Below are 17,627 nucleotides of genomic sequence, written 5' to 3'. Positions count from 1 at the left end.
TGTGGTCTCTCAAGTGAACACACAAGCAGTTCTGTGCCTGAACTATACCCACCTCAGTGGTGTCATGAGTCCTCTGAGCAGGCCCTGGACCCGCATGGTAGTCGGTCCTTCATGGGGTCAGGACTACTATCTACAGGATGCTTTGTCATTGGTTGACTATTTGCTTAGAGAATGGTTTTGGGTTTTTTGTCTGTTTGGTTTTTCACAGGGCTTGGCTATGCACAAAGGGTAAGCCACACCATGTGCAGGGAGGGATATCAAGGTAGAGTAATGCAGCCTGAATGATGAATGACCCAACTTGTGATTTGGTAGGCACAGACACAGAGATCAGCCAAGAGCCACAGAGAAGAGTCTGTGGAACTCTGGGGAAGGAGGTTGAAGACCCATCACTAAAGTCTCCATGTGAACTAGACTCCTGGTGAGGTCTCCATGTCCATGGTCTTAGGGCTAGCTTCAGGATCCTTCAGGCATGGGATAACACTGGCTTTAGCCGTCACCTGCTCTAGAGGCCTAGACAAAGCCTTGTCTTCAGTCTCTGAAACTCTTTGTAGAAGGCCCTGTGTGTCTTCACTGCACATCTTCCAAGCTCTCTGCGCCCTTTCTAGTTGTGGAAGCCTACCCTCTGCCACATATGTTCACAGGGAAGTCAGCAGAGCACAGGCCATGAGAGTGTGCTGTAGTCTGTCAGGGCCCTGGAGGCAACTGCATCCCAAACAGGAAGTCACAGGGAGAGAAAATGGGAAAGGCTGTTAGGAGAAAGGTAGTAGGAAAGGTCATAAGGAATCTCCACAGGCCCACAAGACCAAATCTAACTGAGGGGCCAGTGTCAGACAGTGGGGGACAGTCATGCTATGCCAGGAGACAACAGCAGAGGACAAACCAGACCTAAGAATGGTGTTAGAACAGAACCTCTTCCCTAAATGGGTGTGCAGACGGTGAAAGCTGAAGGGTTGCCTGTGGCTGGGCTGCAGGGGTCTCCACAGACCTGGGGACAGAGAAGGGGACACTTAAAAGCAAAAGAGGCTAAAGGGTGTGTAGGGAGACTCAGGATTTCCTTCTAAAGCTTAAACAGGAACAACAGGAATCTCCCCCACCCCAGACCAGCCTGTCTTCAATTCACTGACCTCACTTCTGGCCCTGAACTGCCATCCAGGCTTCTAGGTTGCCTAGAGGCTGCATGTGGGAGACAGTCCTGCACTGGCCTTTCAGGAAGGAAGGGTAGACAGATGGATTGTCACTGGGGCTGCTTCTCTTCCTCAGTGACAGCCCCTCCTCCACCCTCACCAGAGCCACACTTGCGGGAGGAAATGAGATCATGCACTGGGCTCCAGGAGTGGCAGCTGCCTTTCCCCTGCCCCTCTTCAGACTGAGCCCAAGACCTCAAGGACCCCACGCCAGGGGAAGTGACTGCTCCCTGCTGTTGATGGCCCCTGGGTCAGTGTCCTTGTGCCTACCATGCAGAGGCTTGACTACAGCACACCCTCATGGCCTGTGCTTTGCTGGACTGATGGCTAAAGCCAGTGTTAACTTTATAACACCAGGTAACCTTACCTGTGTCAGATAGTTGTAATGTCTTAGACCCTGTCATCCTAATAAGTCTCTCAGTGTTCTGTCACATGAAGAAACTGAGGCTTATGTGGTAGAACAATTTTAGGGTCCTGATTGTGATCTCTGTGCTGTGCAAAGGGCCAATAGTGGACACCTCAGTCAGTTTTTGTCTTGTTGGCATTATTCCTGGTAAGTAGATGGGCATTCAAGGAATGGCTTGTTGCAGACATGACACTGTTTCTCAGATAGATGACTAGAGGCCCATTAGTCCCAGTAGAGGACCAGAATGCTCCCCTAGGTGATAAATGGACAAGTATCCTGTGTGGGAAGGGTTGGGAGCTCAAGAGAACAGAAAAAAAGGACTGGCAATCCCCTGACACAGTGGCCTTTTGAGGCAGGCAGTTGTCACACTCTTCATGCTGGTGAGCAGCTTGAGGTCAGAGGTCAGGTGAAGGAGAGCAGGTGGCTAGGATCTCAGGTCCTGGCTCTGAGACATATGCCCACTGCTTATATCTGGGCTGGTCATCTGCACAGTGCAGAACCTATACCCTGTACTCTGGGCTGACATCAGACACTCACCCTGAGAGGAGATGCTTTTCTGAGGGAAAACTAAACCCCTGTGGCTAGTTGGAGCCTGCTGGAGCTCTCAGGAACTGGGCATGTGATGGGCGGAGGTGGCAGGCAGAAGGCCAGCTGAACCTCTCTGCTAAGCCTGGTGGCGGGTTGGAAGCAGTCTCCATAGAAAGAAAGTGTATGTTTGAGTCCTGTACTGTCAGCAGAGAAGGTGTAGTTAACCTGTCATGTGATGTTACCTTGGCAGCACATGACTTATGGATGTGTGCACATTTCTCTTTGCTTATCTTTCCACAAGGACACCCATCCACAGGTCCCTGCAGGCTAGTACACTCTACCAAAGGGAAACTCTTTTTGGCTAGATCCTGGGTCTAGTGGTGGCAGAAGAATAGAACTCCTAGAGAGCCTTGGGAGGGTCAGGTTTATAGAGGCACTGAGGACTCACACAACATGTGGACACTGCTGTCGGGGTATAACCCTCCTGTGTGGCTCTGGGCCTGGTGCTCTTAAGCTCCTATTCTGGCCTTCTGGCTCCATCTTCAGTCACATAGGCTGCACTCTGCCCTAGCCATGTGGAAACTACCATCGTGCGTCTTACCACTACCTTCTAGGTCTCTAATTGCTACCACATAAGCCCTGGGATAATGATGGGCTCGGACCTTGCCCTGAGGGCTGTGGCCACATGAACCAACTTTGTACATGTTTGACTACTTTCTCCACAACGGGCATTTTTAAGTTGGCTGAGAGAGGGCAGGAATTGGGATCATTTCTGGCAGAGAGAGCATTGAGCAGTTCCTCCCATACCCTTCTTGGTGTTCCATCCAGGTGTGGTATAGAGAGCCTGAGTGTGCTTCCATCTGTAAAGCACCCCAGGCCTTCAGGAGGAGTCTGGAGTCTGTCTGTGGTCTTGCCTCCATTGTAGCTGTGCTTGGGGCTGTTTCCCTCCATCTTGGCATGTGTCTTCCTCACCTTCTCCTCCCTTGTGATGGCTCTGTCACCCTTTGGCCTTCTCTTCTGGTTTCTTCTGGTGTTAGTTCCATAGTCATTTAATGAGAAGGCTGTGCCTATCTTCTTCATGGATTATGAATTAAGTCTTAGTGTTGAGTACTAAGCATTTATTGTAGTGGCTGCCATGCCTCTGCCTGCCAAGTGCTGGAACTAAACATGTGCTGCACTATCACATGGCAGTGCGGCTGCTGTGCCTATGGCTGTGGCGACACTGCTGCTGCTGCTCTTCCTTCTCTTCCTCTTCTTCCCTCCTTTTCCTCTTCCCTTTCCTTCTCTTTCCCCTTCTCCCTTTCTCTTCCCCCTCTTCTCCCTCTTCCCCCTCTTCTTCCTCTCCTCCTCTTCCTCCTCTTCTTCCTCCTCCTCTTCCTCCTCTTCTTCCTCCTCTTCCTCCTTCTTCTTCTCCATTTGTATGGTATTATTTTGTTTCACTGGTCCAACATCACTGTTTTGGGTTTCCCCGTGCACAGCATCTTATGAGGCGTGTGGCCTTCAGATGAACACACAAATGCGATCAGGAGCAATTCCTGTAGGTGCTGAGGGACAGTGCTAGTGAGGACAGAGCTGTGGGCCTGGGCTGCTGCTTCAGGGATCTGGAGCAGGTGTGTTGTTGTTCTGGGGAGGCCATCCGAGCATTGGGAACAGGGATTAGAAGCAAGCATGGAGCAAGGGGGATATGGGGGCTCTTTAGGGACCGTTGGTGGTGTGTGGAAACATCTTCATTTGTCACAGTATGAAAGAGGCTTGCAGCTGGTGAGCAGAGGTCAGGAATCTGCTGAGCATCCTGTAACATGTAGGATAGCAATGACAATGAAGGATGATGTGGCTCTGAATGTGTAGGATGGAGGTTCCTGGGTCCTGTATTCAGTGCAGGCAGTGCAGAGTGAGAGGTCCCACGGGCTGGGTTTTGTTGTGCTCCTTTTGACCCTGCACTAGCCTCTCTCTGTGACAGTCTTCCCAACTCTTCACACATGACTTGGAGATAAACCAGCTTTCAGTAGCTTTATTGAGATGGTACACACCCCATACAACTCACTTAAAAATGCCTTCCATGCTTGTTTCTCATCCCTGTTCCCAGTGCTCGGGTGGCCTCCCCAGACCAACAGCACACCTGCACCAGATCCCTGAGCAATTCCAGCCCCACTGCTCTGTCATCCCTAGGACTGTCCCCTCAGCATCTACATGGTCACAGGTGTGTGTACCATCCTACAGCTGTTTTTCTCTTTGTGGTGCTGAGGATTGAACCCAGGGCCTTGTACTCAGTGCCAGGCAAGCCCTCTGCCACTGATACACTCTCCCTGCCTTTCAGTTAATTTTAGAGTATTTCATCATTCCAGTACTCTCAAACCCTTCTTTAGCCCCAGTAGTCTACTTTCCTGTTCTGGATCTTTCTTATAAATGGAATCATACGGTGCACAGCCTCTTTGCTGGCTTCTCTGACTTAGCAGAATTTCTCTACACTCATTCATGTTGTGGCAAGTGTCAAGACGTCACTCCACAGTGTGGCTGAATAACCCTGCATTGCATAGACAGACCATGCTTTGTTATCCACCTGGCACACTGGGAACACTAATGTGCAAGGTTCTCTGTGGGTGTGCTTTATTCTCTGGTGTAGACGTGCAGACGAGCCCCATGTTGCCCCACTTACTAGTTTACCACTCAGATGGTGGAGCAAAGGAGTTAGAGTGAGGGCATGAGTGAAGTCCTGAGTGAAGTGCGTTGTGTGACGTGGGCATGGCCATGTTAGAGACACCAGTGCCCTGCTTAGGTCCAGGAGAGTGGCAAAGTCTTCCTAGTGAGGCTTAAAGGGATGGCAGCGTCTTCCTCTAGTCCAAATGTGATTGCTGACTGTGTGCAGAAAATGTCTCTGCCTGATGTTTGTGGCCTGAAGACTGCTCCCTTCATAGATGGCTTCTATCTAGATTAGCTAAACCCTCCTCCTCGTTGAGCTGTATACCACAAACCCCGCCTCCCTGTTCTCCCTTACTGCTGCAGTTAGGTGAACACCTGGAGCCTGCAGAGCTCAGCAGGGTTAGAGCAGGTTGGTTCACTTGCCTGAAGTTCCATACCTAAGAGAAGTAGAAGAGATCTGACCGTGGACTGTCTGCTGCTTTGCACAAACCCCACTGCCCTGGGCTTCTTTGCTCCAGGCAGCCACGTTGTTCCCCAAAGGGCTTACAGCGTACCTTGCTGTGCTGAGCCCACTATGATACTTGGAAGCACAAGTGGTAGGGCTGGCTACAGAAGTAACCCACACAGCTTTTTTCTCTGCCCCTGCAGATCAACCAGAATGTGGAGATCCAGCGTGGCCGCCTGCGGGATGACATCAAGGAGTACAAGTTCCGGGAGGCCCGTCTACTTCAGGACTACTCGGAGCTGGAGGAGGAGAACATCAGCCTGCAGAAACAAGTGTCTGTGCTCAGGCAGAACCAGGCGAGTCTCCAGAGTAGGGTCACCTCTGAGCATCCAAGTCCTTTGATCCACCCATCTTCCCCTTGTCTGCTTTGGTCCACATACCTGAGGCCAGGACCAGTAGGACCTCCACAGTGGAGACGGGAGTAAAGCTCATAGCACCTAGCACTGCAGGAGCATGAAACAAGGCCTGTGACTTTAGTATGACAAGTTCCCAGGCCAAGTGGAACATGACTCTTCCTAGGGAGTCTGTTTCTGCTTAGCAGAGATAAGTAGTGATGGCATTCCAGTGACAAGGTGGCATTCACCTTGGTGAACCAGTGACAATATTGAGCTTACTTACAGGAGCATGACTGAGGAGAAATCATAGGAGTATGGCTGAAGGGTGCTTGCAGGGGCATAGGTGAAGGGTTACTCACGGGGGCATAGGTGAAGGGTTACTCAAGGGGGCATAGGTGAGGGGTCACGGGGATGGGTGAGGGGTTACAGGGGCATGGATGATTCTAAAATAGCTGCATCACTAAAAATACTTCCATCTTGGCATGAGTGATACCCTCTAGCATGCTAGATGGAGCTCTCTCTTCATTTAGCCTTCTGTCTCCTGTTCACTCTAACAGAGCTCTAGCATAGCACACTCCTCTGAGACAGCTCAGGCAGGGTTAGGGGTACAGGAGGGAGGGAGTGGCTGGACTCTTGGGTGAGGGTCTAATGCACTTTCCCCTTCCTTCTATGAGAGCATGTGTATAGCCTGATCTTGTGAGGGTCTCCGAGCTGGGTAATCATGGCTGCTCTGATTTCGAGACAGCAGGGGCCATGCCATGCCTGGAGGACAGTATTCCACATCACCAAGGTATAGGGGAAACTCAGGTAGACGAACCGGCTATACCAAAACCCCCAGAACTGACCATGGAGCCTGAAGTACTGCTATGACTTGCCTGTTGAAGGGATGGAGGATGTACCTTCTGCCTGTGGCAGAGATTAGGGAGTCCTCCTAGATAGGTAAGGCTAAGAACCACACAGCACCTGAACACGCGCCCCATGTTCAGAGACACCTTAAGATCTGTAGGCAGCAGGGAACTTCTTCTTTCTCAGGAAATACTAGTTTTTACCCCCAAATGCCATGGATGCGGACCTTGCTTTTGTTAGAACCCTCAAACATGTTCATCTTACCGAAGAGGCCTCACCGTCAGGGACCCAGCATTTATCCCATGTGAGGAAGCCCATGTGTCGGTGTAGAAGCTTTCATGTTTGCACAGTAGTCAAGGGATGGATTCTGGTGCTGGATAACCACAGGAACAGGGCTCAGAGCTCCTGCCTGTAGCTCACAAGCATGAGGTGCCATTGGGCAGTCATTGGTACTTCTACCCACACTGCCCTGAGGAGAAGAAAAATTGAACCTCAAGGAGACCCTGCCCTGAGTGGAGTCATTCCCCATCTGAGATTCCTCACCCTCATTTGGGGCACTGGAACGTGGGCACACTTATGATATTGAACCAGGTTTTCTTTCCTACCCCAAACCCAGAGCTTGCTTGCTTGCTTCCTTCCTTCCTTCCCTCCCTCCTTCCCTCCCTCCCTCCTTCCCTCCCTTCCTCCCTCCCTCCCTCCCTCCCTCCCTCCCTCCCTCCCTCCCTCCTTCCTTCCTTCTTTCCTTCCTTCCTTACTGTTACAGTAAATGTTTTCATGTATGCCCACAAACTCTGAGCCTCATAGTAAGCACTAACTTCCATTTACTCTTTTTGTCCACTCCTAAATGGTGTCGCATTAACAATACACGCTCCCCTTCCGGCTCTCCAGGCCTGTATCTGAGGGCTCGGTGCTGAGGCATTCAGTCTGGAGGGCAGGTCCAGTTTATTTGTTTAAAATATAAGTCAAAATAGAGGTCATAGCACACGGCAAAGAATATATTTTATGTGCCTTAAAATATCTAGTTATGGCTGATGAAGCAGCTCAATGGGTAAAGACATCTACAGTGCAAGCCTTGTGACCTGAGCTCAGTTCCCAGAACTCATGTATGTAAAGTGGAAGGAGAGAACCTCCAGCTGTGCACAGTGATGTGGGCGCCTGCACACACACATCACGCACACACGCAGATGTACACACAGTTAATACAGAGAGATTGTTAATGTTAACTGAGTACTTTTATAGAATCAGTACATACTGGTACTCATTTTCAGAAACATAACAGGAATGTGGCAGCCCCCATGGTGCGTCCCTAGCCGTGGCATTGCAGGTTCCATATGCACACTCCAGGCCATGGTCTTGGCAGTGGGGCTGGACACTTCTGTTGCTCTTAGCACCCATCTTGCTCCATGTAGGAAGTGGCCTGCAGCTACTGCCCTCTGCAGAGTGGCATTTCATTCTGTGTGTCCTTGTTCTTTGTGCTTGGGGGAGGTGGTGTTCTGACATTGTCCTTATTTATCAACCTGAGTGGAGCCTCTAGACTGCTTTGACATGGGGTATTTGCGTTATTCTCTAGGTGGAATTTGAGGGCCTCAAGCATGAAATCAAGCGCCTAGAGGAGGAGACAGAGTACCTCAACAGCCAGCTAGAGGATGCCATCCGGCTCAAGGAGATCTCTGAGCGGCAGCTGGAGGAGGCGCTGGAGACGCTGAAGACGGAGCGGGAGCAGAAGAACAACCTACGCAAGGAGCTGTCGCACTATATGAGCATCAACGATTCCTTCTATACCAGCCACCTGCAGGTCTCCTTAGACGGCCTCAAGTTCAGCGATGACGCTGTCACTGCAGAGCCCAACAACGATGCTGAAGCCCTGGTCAATGGCTTTGAGCACAGTGGCTTGGTCAAATCATCTTTGGACAACAAGACATCCACACCTAGGAAGGATGGCCTGGCTCCACCCTCCCCTAGCCTTGTTTCCGACCTGCTCAGTGAGCTCCACATATCTGAGATCCAGAAGCTGAAGCAGCAGCTGGTGCAGGTGAGCTGCTAGGGCCTCATGCTCCATCCCTCCCTCTCCCCGTGCCTTTTGCGATGCTGGCAGACTGCATACCTGGTGTAAGCAATATTTTTTTTTTTTTTGTGACATGTGTCTGCCTTTAAATACCTCATACCACAAATGAAATTCTTATTAGTAAACAGTAGTGTCCCACAGGAGTAGGTTCCTGATTGTTGTGTAAGGTTTACTACCTTGGCACCCACGTTGCTCCCTTTGCTACCCAAATCATGCATGGGTGAGGTGACATGTCCCTCATGTAACTCCTATGTGTGGACCACAGCTAGAGTCTTAATAGGGCCGTACATTGTCATGTCTGAAACTTTACTGTTGATCTATAAAGGAGTGTTCTCCACAGATGAGAAAGGAACGTGGCAGAGAGCTGGGACACTTAGGGACGCTGCCCACATGCCCTGGACCCAGAGTTCCACATTCGGAGCCCAGCTCCCCTCCAGCACGTTTAGTGAACTTTTATGGCTGACCACTCTTGTTGGTGATAGTCACGGTCTTTGTGGTGAATTCTGTCCAGTCTGCTGTCGACTAGTGGCATGACGAGGGAATTTGCATAGCCCATGGCCCATTTGGCTTAGCCCGAGATGTTGCTTGGCCATCCTGGCATCTTCTGAGCCTGTTGACCTATTTTCCTGCTACATCTACCTTTGCAGATGGAGCGGGAGAAGGTGGGCCTGCTGGCAACACTGCAGGACACACAGAAGCAGCTGGAGCAGGCTCGGGGAACCCTCTCTGAGCAACATGAGAAGGTGAGTCGTCTCACAGAGAACCTTAGTGCCCTCCGGCGCCTGCAGGCTGGCAAGGAGCGACAGACTTCCCTGGATAACGAGAAGGACCGTGATAGCCATGAAGATGGTGACTACTATGAGGTGGACATCAATGGGCCTGAGATCCTAGCCTGCAAGTACCATGTGGCTGTGGCTGAGGCTGGTGAACTCCGGGAGCAGCTCAAGGCACTGCGCAGCACACACGAAGCTCGTGAAGCCCAGCATGCAGAAGAAAAGGGCCGCTATGAGGCTGAGGGCCAGGCACTCACTGAGAAGGTGTCTCAGCTGGAGAAGGCTAGCCACCAGGACCGAGAGCTGCTGGCGCAGCTGGAAAAGGAGCTGAAGAAGGTGAGCGATGTGGCTGGTGAGACCCAGGGCAGCCTGAATGTGGCTCAGGACGAGCTGGTGACCTTCAGCGAGGAGCTGGCCAATCTCTACCACCATGTGTGCATGTGTAACAATGAGACGCCCAACCGTGTCATGCTGGACTACTACCGTGAGGGCCAGGGCAAGGCTGGCCGAACCAGCCCAGAGGGCCGTGGGCGCCGTTCACCTGTCCTTTTGCCCAAGGGGCTGTTGGCCACAGAAGTGGGCCGAGCAGATGGTGGGACTGGGGACAACAGCCCTTCACCCAGCTCTTCACTGCCGTCACCATTGAGTGACCTCCGCCGGGAACCTATGAACATCTACAACCTGATCGCCATCATCCGAGACCAGATCAAGCACCTGCAGGCAGCCATAGACCGTACAACTGAGCTGTCCCGGCAGCGGATTGCCTCGCAGGAGCTGGGTCCTGCTGTGGACAAGGACAAGGAGGCACTCATGGAGGAGATCCTGAAGCTGAAGTCACTGCTGAGCACCAAGCGGGAACAGATCACCACGCTTCGTACTGTGCTCAAGGCCAACAAGCAGGTGAGAGGAGTGGGTGGGGCAATGCCACCAGAGCCCACTGGGAGGGCGCCCAGGCCTGTGCCATCCATTACCTTGTTGCTTTTGTCTCCTGCTGTCTCCCTCCTCAGGGCTTATAGCCAAGGGATGGAGTATGGGGATTAGAGGGTGCTTTAACTAGAGCTTTTCAGTCAGTAGGAAGTGCTGCTTCTGTCCACCTTACAGTTTCTTATACCATGGTAACAGAGAGCAGTGGTCCGAGTGTCCTGTGGGTTCTCCAGGACAGGGTCTGTGGTACATCATTTTTCCCTGTTAATCAGGGTCGAAGGTGGGACTTACTGAGGCAAACTGGTCCACAGAAGCTTGCCTATCATTTGTCTCTACAGCTGCATGAGAGAAGTTTTTTTTTTTCCAGGGAGTTTTTCATGGTCACCAGCACCACCTTGGACCCAGGGCTTCCCTTGAGCAGCTTCACACCCTTTATCACCCACTTTATACTTCTCTGTCCTCCAGACAGCTGAGGTGGCCCTTGCCAACCTGAAGAGCAAGTATGAAAATGAGAAGGCCATGGTGACTGAGACCATGATGAAACTACGAAACGAGCTCAAAGCCCTTAAGGAAGACGCAGCCACCTTCTCCTCCCTGCGTGCCATGTTTGCCACCAGGTACTTGCACCACTGCTGACACACTCTCTTCTACAGCCTCTCTCCTGAGTCCTGCAGGCTCAACACTGTGTTGTCGTCCTGTCAGGCATCCCAACACGGCTCAAGGCCTGGAAATTATAGCCTCTAGCCCAGTCCCAGCGTGTATGTGGGGTGGCCCACCTTGACTGGCTCAAGTTGGTAACGAGGGAAAGCGAGGAGAAGGAAAGATTGTGCAGTACCAGGCCCTCAGGTGGATACAGGTCAGGCTTCTGGGCCTCTTGTCGGCAGATGCCCAGACGTGGAACAGGCCTGGCAGGTGCCATTTAGGCAGACACTCAGCAGAGGTATGCGTCTATTCCCCTGTTCTCATGGCCCCCAGAAATGTGGTTTTAATTTTAGTATTAATGAACCCGGAGGCTCAGTTTATTGTGCTTTGAGCATAGGAAGCACAGGGCTAAGAGAGTGAGCTTTGGGGATGGGAAACACAATTGTGAGGTCTAATTTTAGTCCAGTGGTGACAGAGGAGGCCCAGACGCGTTTGTTATTCCTCTCCCCATAGCAGGACTTTGTCAGGGTTCCAACTCAGCAGTTTGCCCTCCATTACCAGCTTTCCTATTAGGAAAGGGGGCAAGAGAGCTTTAGGCCTGGGAGGTGTGCGGCTTTCCTTCCTCTCCCATGGGGTTCTTCGTGTGGCCTGGGGACCTCTTAAGGGTTTATAGTTTCCCAGGCTGGGAAAGAACAGTCTTAAGGGTGGAAAACAAGGGGCCTGTCTATCACCCTCCGAAGATAGGTGGCGCCACCTGCTGCTGCTCAAGGTTGGAATGACAGTGGAGATAGCAAGGCTGAGCACTGAAATAGGGACACCTGGTGGTTTCCTGTGTGAAGAAGCTGAGACAGGATGGGTCAGGGACCCCGTTACTCCCAGTCTCTTAGCATCCCTGCAGGTAGGTCCTGCCAGGGCAGCACAGGCAGAAGAGTCCAGGATTTCCCTGGAAGTTTCCCTGGATCTTGGGAAAATTTTTTTTTTTTTTTTTTTTTTTTTTTTTTTTTTTTTTTTTTTTTGAGACAAGGTCTCACTATGTAGCCCTAGAACTCACTATGTAGATCAGGCTGGCCTAGAACTCATGGAGCTCTTCTTCCCTCTGCAGCCCACCCCCACCCTCACCACACCCCCTTGGTGGTATTAGGAAAGAATTCTTATAATTCCTCAGCATCTTACACAAATCACAACTTTTGAAGCTTGTTCTGTTTAAAGACCTGACTTTCCTCATAGAATTTCAAACCTGTGAGGAAGACAGCATGTATTATCTGAAAGGTGCTCTCAGGCCAGCTGGGTATGGGTAAGGCAGGGCCATGGGAGGCAGAAGGGCAGTGCTTAGAGCCCATGTGCACACTACCAGCTCTAGAGCGTTGACCTGCCCAGGGTCTTAAGTCTCCACCCGACCCCAACTAGACAGGTGTACTGGTGTCACCCAGGGAACCTTGGCCAGGTCTCTTCCCCCCTCACAAAGGGGTGAGTGTGCTGCGTCACCGTAGGTGGAGGCTCAGGTACCACACACCGTCCCTGGCTCTGATTGTCACTCAGCACAGGCGTACTGACCACCAGATACGGCTTGGAGAAGGATCAGACTCAGTCCTCTCAATTTACACCCAAATCCTGGGAGCTAGTGATGTCCCAGTATCTGAGACACCTTTCTATTCTTAAAGTGGGAGAGATCTTGCTGGAAGGAAGGCAAATGGGTGAGTGTCAAGCCTTGCTTATCAGAACTACTTCAAGCCTGCAAACAAACACCTCATGTCTTAGGGTTTCTATTGCTGTAATAAAATGCCATGGCCCAAAACAAGTTGGGGAGTTTTTATTTTACCTGATAGCTTCTAGTTAATCAACCTAGGGAGGCCATGAAGGAGTGCTGCTTACAGCTTGCTCTCATGGCTTGCTCAGCCTGCTTTCTTATAGCACATAGGACCCAGGGATGGCACCATGGTGAGCTGGGCCTTCCCACATCACTAATTAAGAAAATGTGTCACTGGGATACCTAAAGCCAATCTGGTGGGGGTATTTTCTCAATTGATGGTCCCTCTTCCCAAGTGACTATAGTCTGTGTCAGGTTAACAGAAACTAGCCAGCACACCCCACTCCTTCTGCCCTCGCCTTGCAAAGAAACAAATGCAGTAACACTGAATTGAAGGTAACCCTACTTTTCTGTTGGAGTGCTACTGTTTCCCAAAGGAACCTTTGCAGTAGGAACCAGAACCAGCTTGACTCAGTCTCCACATGAGAGATGCTCTGCAGTGGGTACCCGGGACCTGCTCTCCCTTGTCTGGCCTCTCAGCTGTGCTTTGTCTCCACAGGTGTGACGAATACATCACACAGCTGGATGAGATGCAGCGGCAGCTGGCAGCCGCGGAGGATGAGAAGAAGACTCTTAACTCCCTGCTACGCATGGCCATCCAGCAGAAGCTGGCGCTCACCCAGCGGCTGGAGCTGCTGGAGCTGGACCATGAGCAGACCCGCAGGGGCCGCAACAAGGCCACCTCCAAGGCCAAGCCAGCCACACCGAGCGTAAGTCACACCTGCGCCTGTGCCAGCGAGAGGGCGGAGGGCGCCGGGCTGGCCAACCAGGTGTTCTGCAGCGAGAAGCACAGCATTTACTGTGATTAGGGCTGTGGGGTGCCGCACGCCGCTAATGTCCGCTTCACCTCAACTAACCCAGCTGCAGCAGCAGGACGGCAGTGCTAGGCCGGTCTTAACGTGACTAACGCACAGAGGGCGGCATCATAGTCGAGTGGCAGCATTGGGGTACATCTGTCACCAGGACACTTTGAGCTTTGTGCTGCTTTTCACTCCACAGCCCCCCCAGGATATCCCATGTCAGTTGCTGTCTTTTGGGATGCTGGTATCAAAGGTAGGGGTGGAGCTGCACACCTTTGTGGAAGACAGTGGGGTGAAAGTGTTTTCCAGGGCCTCCAGGCACTGTTAGGCGAACCCAAGGGTGAGTTCTTCCCTGGGCACTCACAGGGGCAGAACCTGAGTTAAAACTTGCATGTTCCTCGCATGTGTCTAATATCAGCACTTGAAAGCAGTTTTGTGAGGCTCTAGCCTGCATCATAGGACTAGCCTAGGTTAGCTCTCTGTGGTTGGCGTAGTTTCATGAAGAGTTTCCTTATAGTCTGTGCAGCATCTCACTGCAAACCACATTCAGAAATGCAGCACTTCTTCTCCAGTCCCAGAGGGAATGGACCCAGAGAACCTTCGTTCTGCAGTGAGCCCCCACACCTCAGACACACATAACCATAGCCCAGGCAGGCAGAGTGTGGCCGCTCTAGAGTCTCATCTCTGAGATCTGCACGCTGCTTCTGCCCTGAGAGCTGGCAGGGCCTGAGGTCCTAGGTTTCCTTTTTTGATGAGAAAGTGTTCCAAGTGCCTGGTCAGACCCGGTCCTTGGTGCAGAACTTATTCTTTGGTCCTTTGAGATCCGCAGCTTATGCTTGGGTTTTTTCCTAGAAGTTGTCAGACCCAAAGAAGCAGTATTTTGAGAACTTTTAGTGCTCTTCCAAACTGCACAGTGCAGTAGAGCCCAGCTGTGTGCTCGGAGGGCTTTTGTGGGCCTGGAGCTGTACTCAGCACCAGCAGTGAGAGCTGTGCAGTTCTCAGTGCAGTTTGGGGACACTACAAAAGGAGGAAAGGCCACCGAGGGCTCTCCTTTTCCAGATGCTCTGTCAGTGCAGCACTGTGGCATCAGGCGTTTGCTTTAGTGAGTTGTAAAGCAGGACTCTGCTCAGTATTTCCCAGTCCCCAAGGGGCATGTAGTCTTGAGACTCCCAGCTCCCGTGACAGCTGCTTGGCTGTCTCTCCCTGTGGAAAGGCATCTTTCTTGGTATGGAGCAATTGCTACCCAATATGGGGCCCTGTAGTCTCTCAAACAGTTTTCTCTTTCTTTCCTCTGGTGTCTGGGGTGTCCCAGTCTGTTCAGATTCTAGGCACCACACGGTCATAGACTGTAGATAGAACAGGCCACATGTGTCCCTTGCATGTCCATCCTGGGAATGGCTGCCCGCATGCCCACCCACCTTCTGCCTTTCTTTCTCTTGGGGCCAGAACGCAGCTTCTCTTACACTGTATGGGACTTTGTGGGTACTTGGAGCCCCATCCCCTAACACACATGCAGGCCTTCTCTGCCAACTAATGTGCTCGCTCACTCCCAGAACAAGAGCTGTAGCTGTCAAGTGAGCAGGAAGTGGCACACAACTGATTTCTAATGCTGTCTTGTTTTCTCCTGTTTTCAGCTGTAGAGTAGCTGCTGGGAGGACGTGGCCACCCGGCCCTGTCACACTGCAGCCCCTCCCCCTCCCCTCCTGTGGCCCATGCAGAGGAAGGAAGGGCAGCCTAAAGTCCACTTAGAAATGTTTGGATATGCCACTGTAATTCTTTTCAAAATAGCATTCCCCAAGTTTTTAATGGGAGGAAAAAAAAAAAGCTTTACTATTGAGAATGCTGCAAGCTGCTGCTTGGGAAGGTCTCTGTGGCCGAAGAGCCTGCTTCCAACAGCCACCGCCAGGCTCGCAGGAGCCTGCTGAACGCCTGCCATGGGTCTCCTTATTACACATGCTCCTTTTTATCCGATCAACCTGTGCACTTTTGATATTTTGATATTATATTTGCTTCCTTAATTCCTTGCATAGAGACGGTCTCCAATGCCGTGGTCTGTGCTCATGGTCCTGTAGCTGTCCGTCCTTGCTCAGTGTGCTGACCTGTGTCAGCACGAGGTGAGCTGTGCTCCATGGTGTGTAGCTAGACTTCGGGTGAGGCTCCGACCGGCAGGGAGCTGCCTAGTGTATCTATGCTGTGGTTCAGCAGCCTTTAGAGGACACGGCATTGTGGTTCATGTTTGAAATTACAGATTTTAAATGCCATGTTCGTTAAGAAATCCAGGGTATTCCAATTCTGGGGTTTTTTCATATTGTATTATTATTATTATTATTATTATTATTATTCTTAGGAATAGTTCAATGTAACAAGAAGAAAACTTGACCTTTGCTCTGGTTAAAACAGTAATAGGCACTTGAAAGCATAAATTATTGAATGAGTAGTATTACCTACAAATTCCAGAATTTTCTGGGTTTTAGGACATTGTGAAACATGACTGACTAACAGAATTTTATACAACTGCACCAGTGAAATTCCAAATTGGAATTGTTTTGTTATTCTGGTTGTTGTGCCAAATTGTGGTACACTTAGAAAATTCTACAGCCGTCGATTTTTAGGTGTTCTATTTCAACACCTTTTTGTTAGTAACCATTGCCAGTAGTGCCTTCATCAGTTCAGGGAGGTGTCCCAGCCAAGTCAGGTCTCCAGGACAGGCAGCAGAGAGCTAGTTGGGAATGCTGAAGGCCATTGTGGACCAGCAGGTACCTGCCTCACTTCGTACTTGGGCATCTTCATTGAGGGAGAGAGAACAGTAATTGTGCAAAATTCTGTTAGTCAGTGATTCTTCACATGCAAATTCAGGGGCTTAGAAACAAAAACAAACACATAAACCTGGACTGTGCTTTGGGAACCAAATGGACTTCATGGGACAAACTAAGCAAGCTGTACAGTCATCACGTTTGTGAAGAGCTGAGGGCATCAGGAGAGCTGGCACAGTCGGCACGTGAGAGGGGAAGAGGGTTAGCCATAGTATTCTTTGCAAATGTGAAAGTAAGACATTATATCTTCTCTTGCTTGGTGTAACTAATCACTGTTAATTTCAGGAAACAGAAGTCAGTAAAACTCCTTAGTAAACTCCTTGCTAAGTGAGGTTCAGAGTGTGGCCAAATTGGTACAAGTGGAGGAAGAGAAATTGTCCTCCAGCCTAAAAAGGGACAAATTATAATAATATAAATTGTTAGGAATTGAAGAATTCTGTTTCCTGGAATAAGCATTTCTTATTCCTAGTTGTTGGGACTCTTTGCCTTCTGTTACAGTGTTGATTCATACAAAATATTGTTACATTTAAGATAACATCATCTGTATGGGGTATTTATTTGCAATGATGTCTAAGTACTGTATTTTTTCTGTGTGTTACCTTAGTGTCAGAATGTTGGTCTTTATTTTAAAAGTCATATGCATGTTCTCCTGCCAAGGCACCTTTACACAGACCCAAAACAATAATGAGTGGATGCCTTCTGCTTCTGAACAAATGAGGCCAAGTGAGGAGAAGGCATAGGAAGGTGAGACTTCGGTCGTTGATGTCGGACCGTCTCCACAGCCAGCACACATAGGAAAAGTGGGCCTGGGTAAAGAGTTGCATTGGTAGGACCAATAAAGAATAATAAAACAATTGAAGCACATGTGTGCCCTCTGTGATTGTTTCACTCCTGCACCAGATGACCACTTCTAGCAGTAAGGGTAAGTCTGGGCCCCAAATAGCCAATCCTATTGGACACTGAAGGTGGGGGCCAGAAACAACCTGGGATTTATCCTTGGGAGGCAAGATGTGCCTCCAGGGTTGCCCACATTATTCAGTATGAAGCCTGGCAGCAGGGTGGTCAGAACTCATTGCAGTGTGTAAGATTCATGGCACAAATAACCTTTGTTTCCTGTCTAGGAAGCAGCAGTTCACAGGGATAGAATCCTTTGCTGACCAAAGTCTTGCTTCAGACCTGGGAATGAATGAATCTTGGGGACAAGGTTTATTATGTATTCACTTGTCAATATAAAGCTGTATTTAACTATAGGAATATGTACAGAGATACACAGTGCTTTGGAATAACTGCTTGTAGGTGTGAGAACTTGGGGAAGTGTCTTAACTTCATAGACAGTAGCTGTCAGGGTATTCTCTGGTC

At 50.4% G+C, this 17,627-nt stretch overlaps 1 protein-coding gene across 2 annotated transcripts in view; it reads left to right on the top strand.

Moving 5' to 3' along the window:
- The window catches only part of Bicd2 (BICD cargo adaptor 2), a 42,790-nt gene extending 27,476 nt beyond the window's left edge, over positions 1–15,314 (top strand). The window contains exons 3-8 of one of the 2 annotated variants that reach the window (XM_034509953.2): positions 5,407–5,559; positions 8,015–8,476; positions 9,157–10,182; positions 10,672–10,823; positions 13,155–13,365; positions 15,090–15,314. In XM_034509953.2, the coding sequence (XP_034365844.1) occupies positions 5,407–5,559; positions 8,015–8,476; positions 9,157–10,182; positions 10,672–10,823; positions 13,155–13,365; positions 15,090–15,095 (2,010 nt within the window). In that variant the 3' untranslated portion in view covers positions 15,096–15,314. Of the gene's footprint in view, positions 1–5,406; positions 5,560–8,014; positions 8,477–9,156; positions 10,183–10,671; positions 10,824–13,154; positions 13,606–15,089 lie in introns of those variants that run through there. The other variant, XM_034509952.2, reaches the window with a different exon arrangement.
- The last annotated feature ends 2,313 nt before the right edge of the window (positions 15,315–17,627 follow it).

This window comes from Arvicanthis niloticus, chromosome 8 (genome assembly GCF_011762505.2).
Source record: "Arvicanthis niloticus isolate mArvNil1 chromosome 8, mArvNil1.pat.X, whole genome shotgun sequence".
Lineage (NCBI taxonomy): Eukaryota > Metazoa > Chordata > Mammalia > Rodentia > Muridae > Arvicanthis > Arvicanthis niloticus.
Note: the sequence above shows the minus strand (reverse complement) of the source record. Positions and strands in the feature narration are given on the sequence as shown.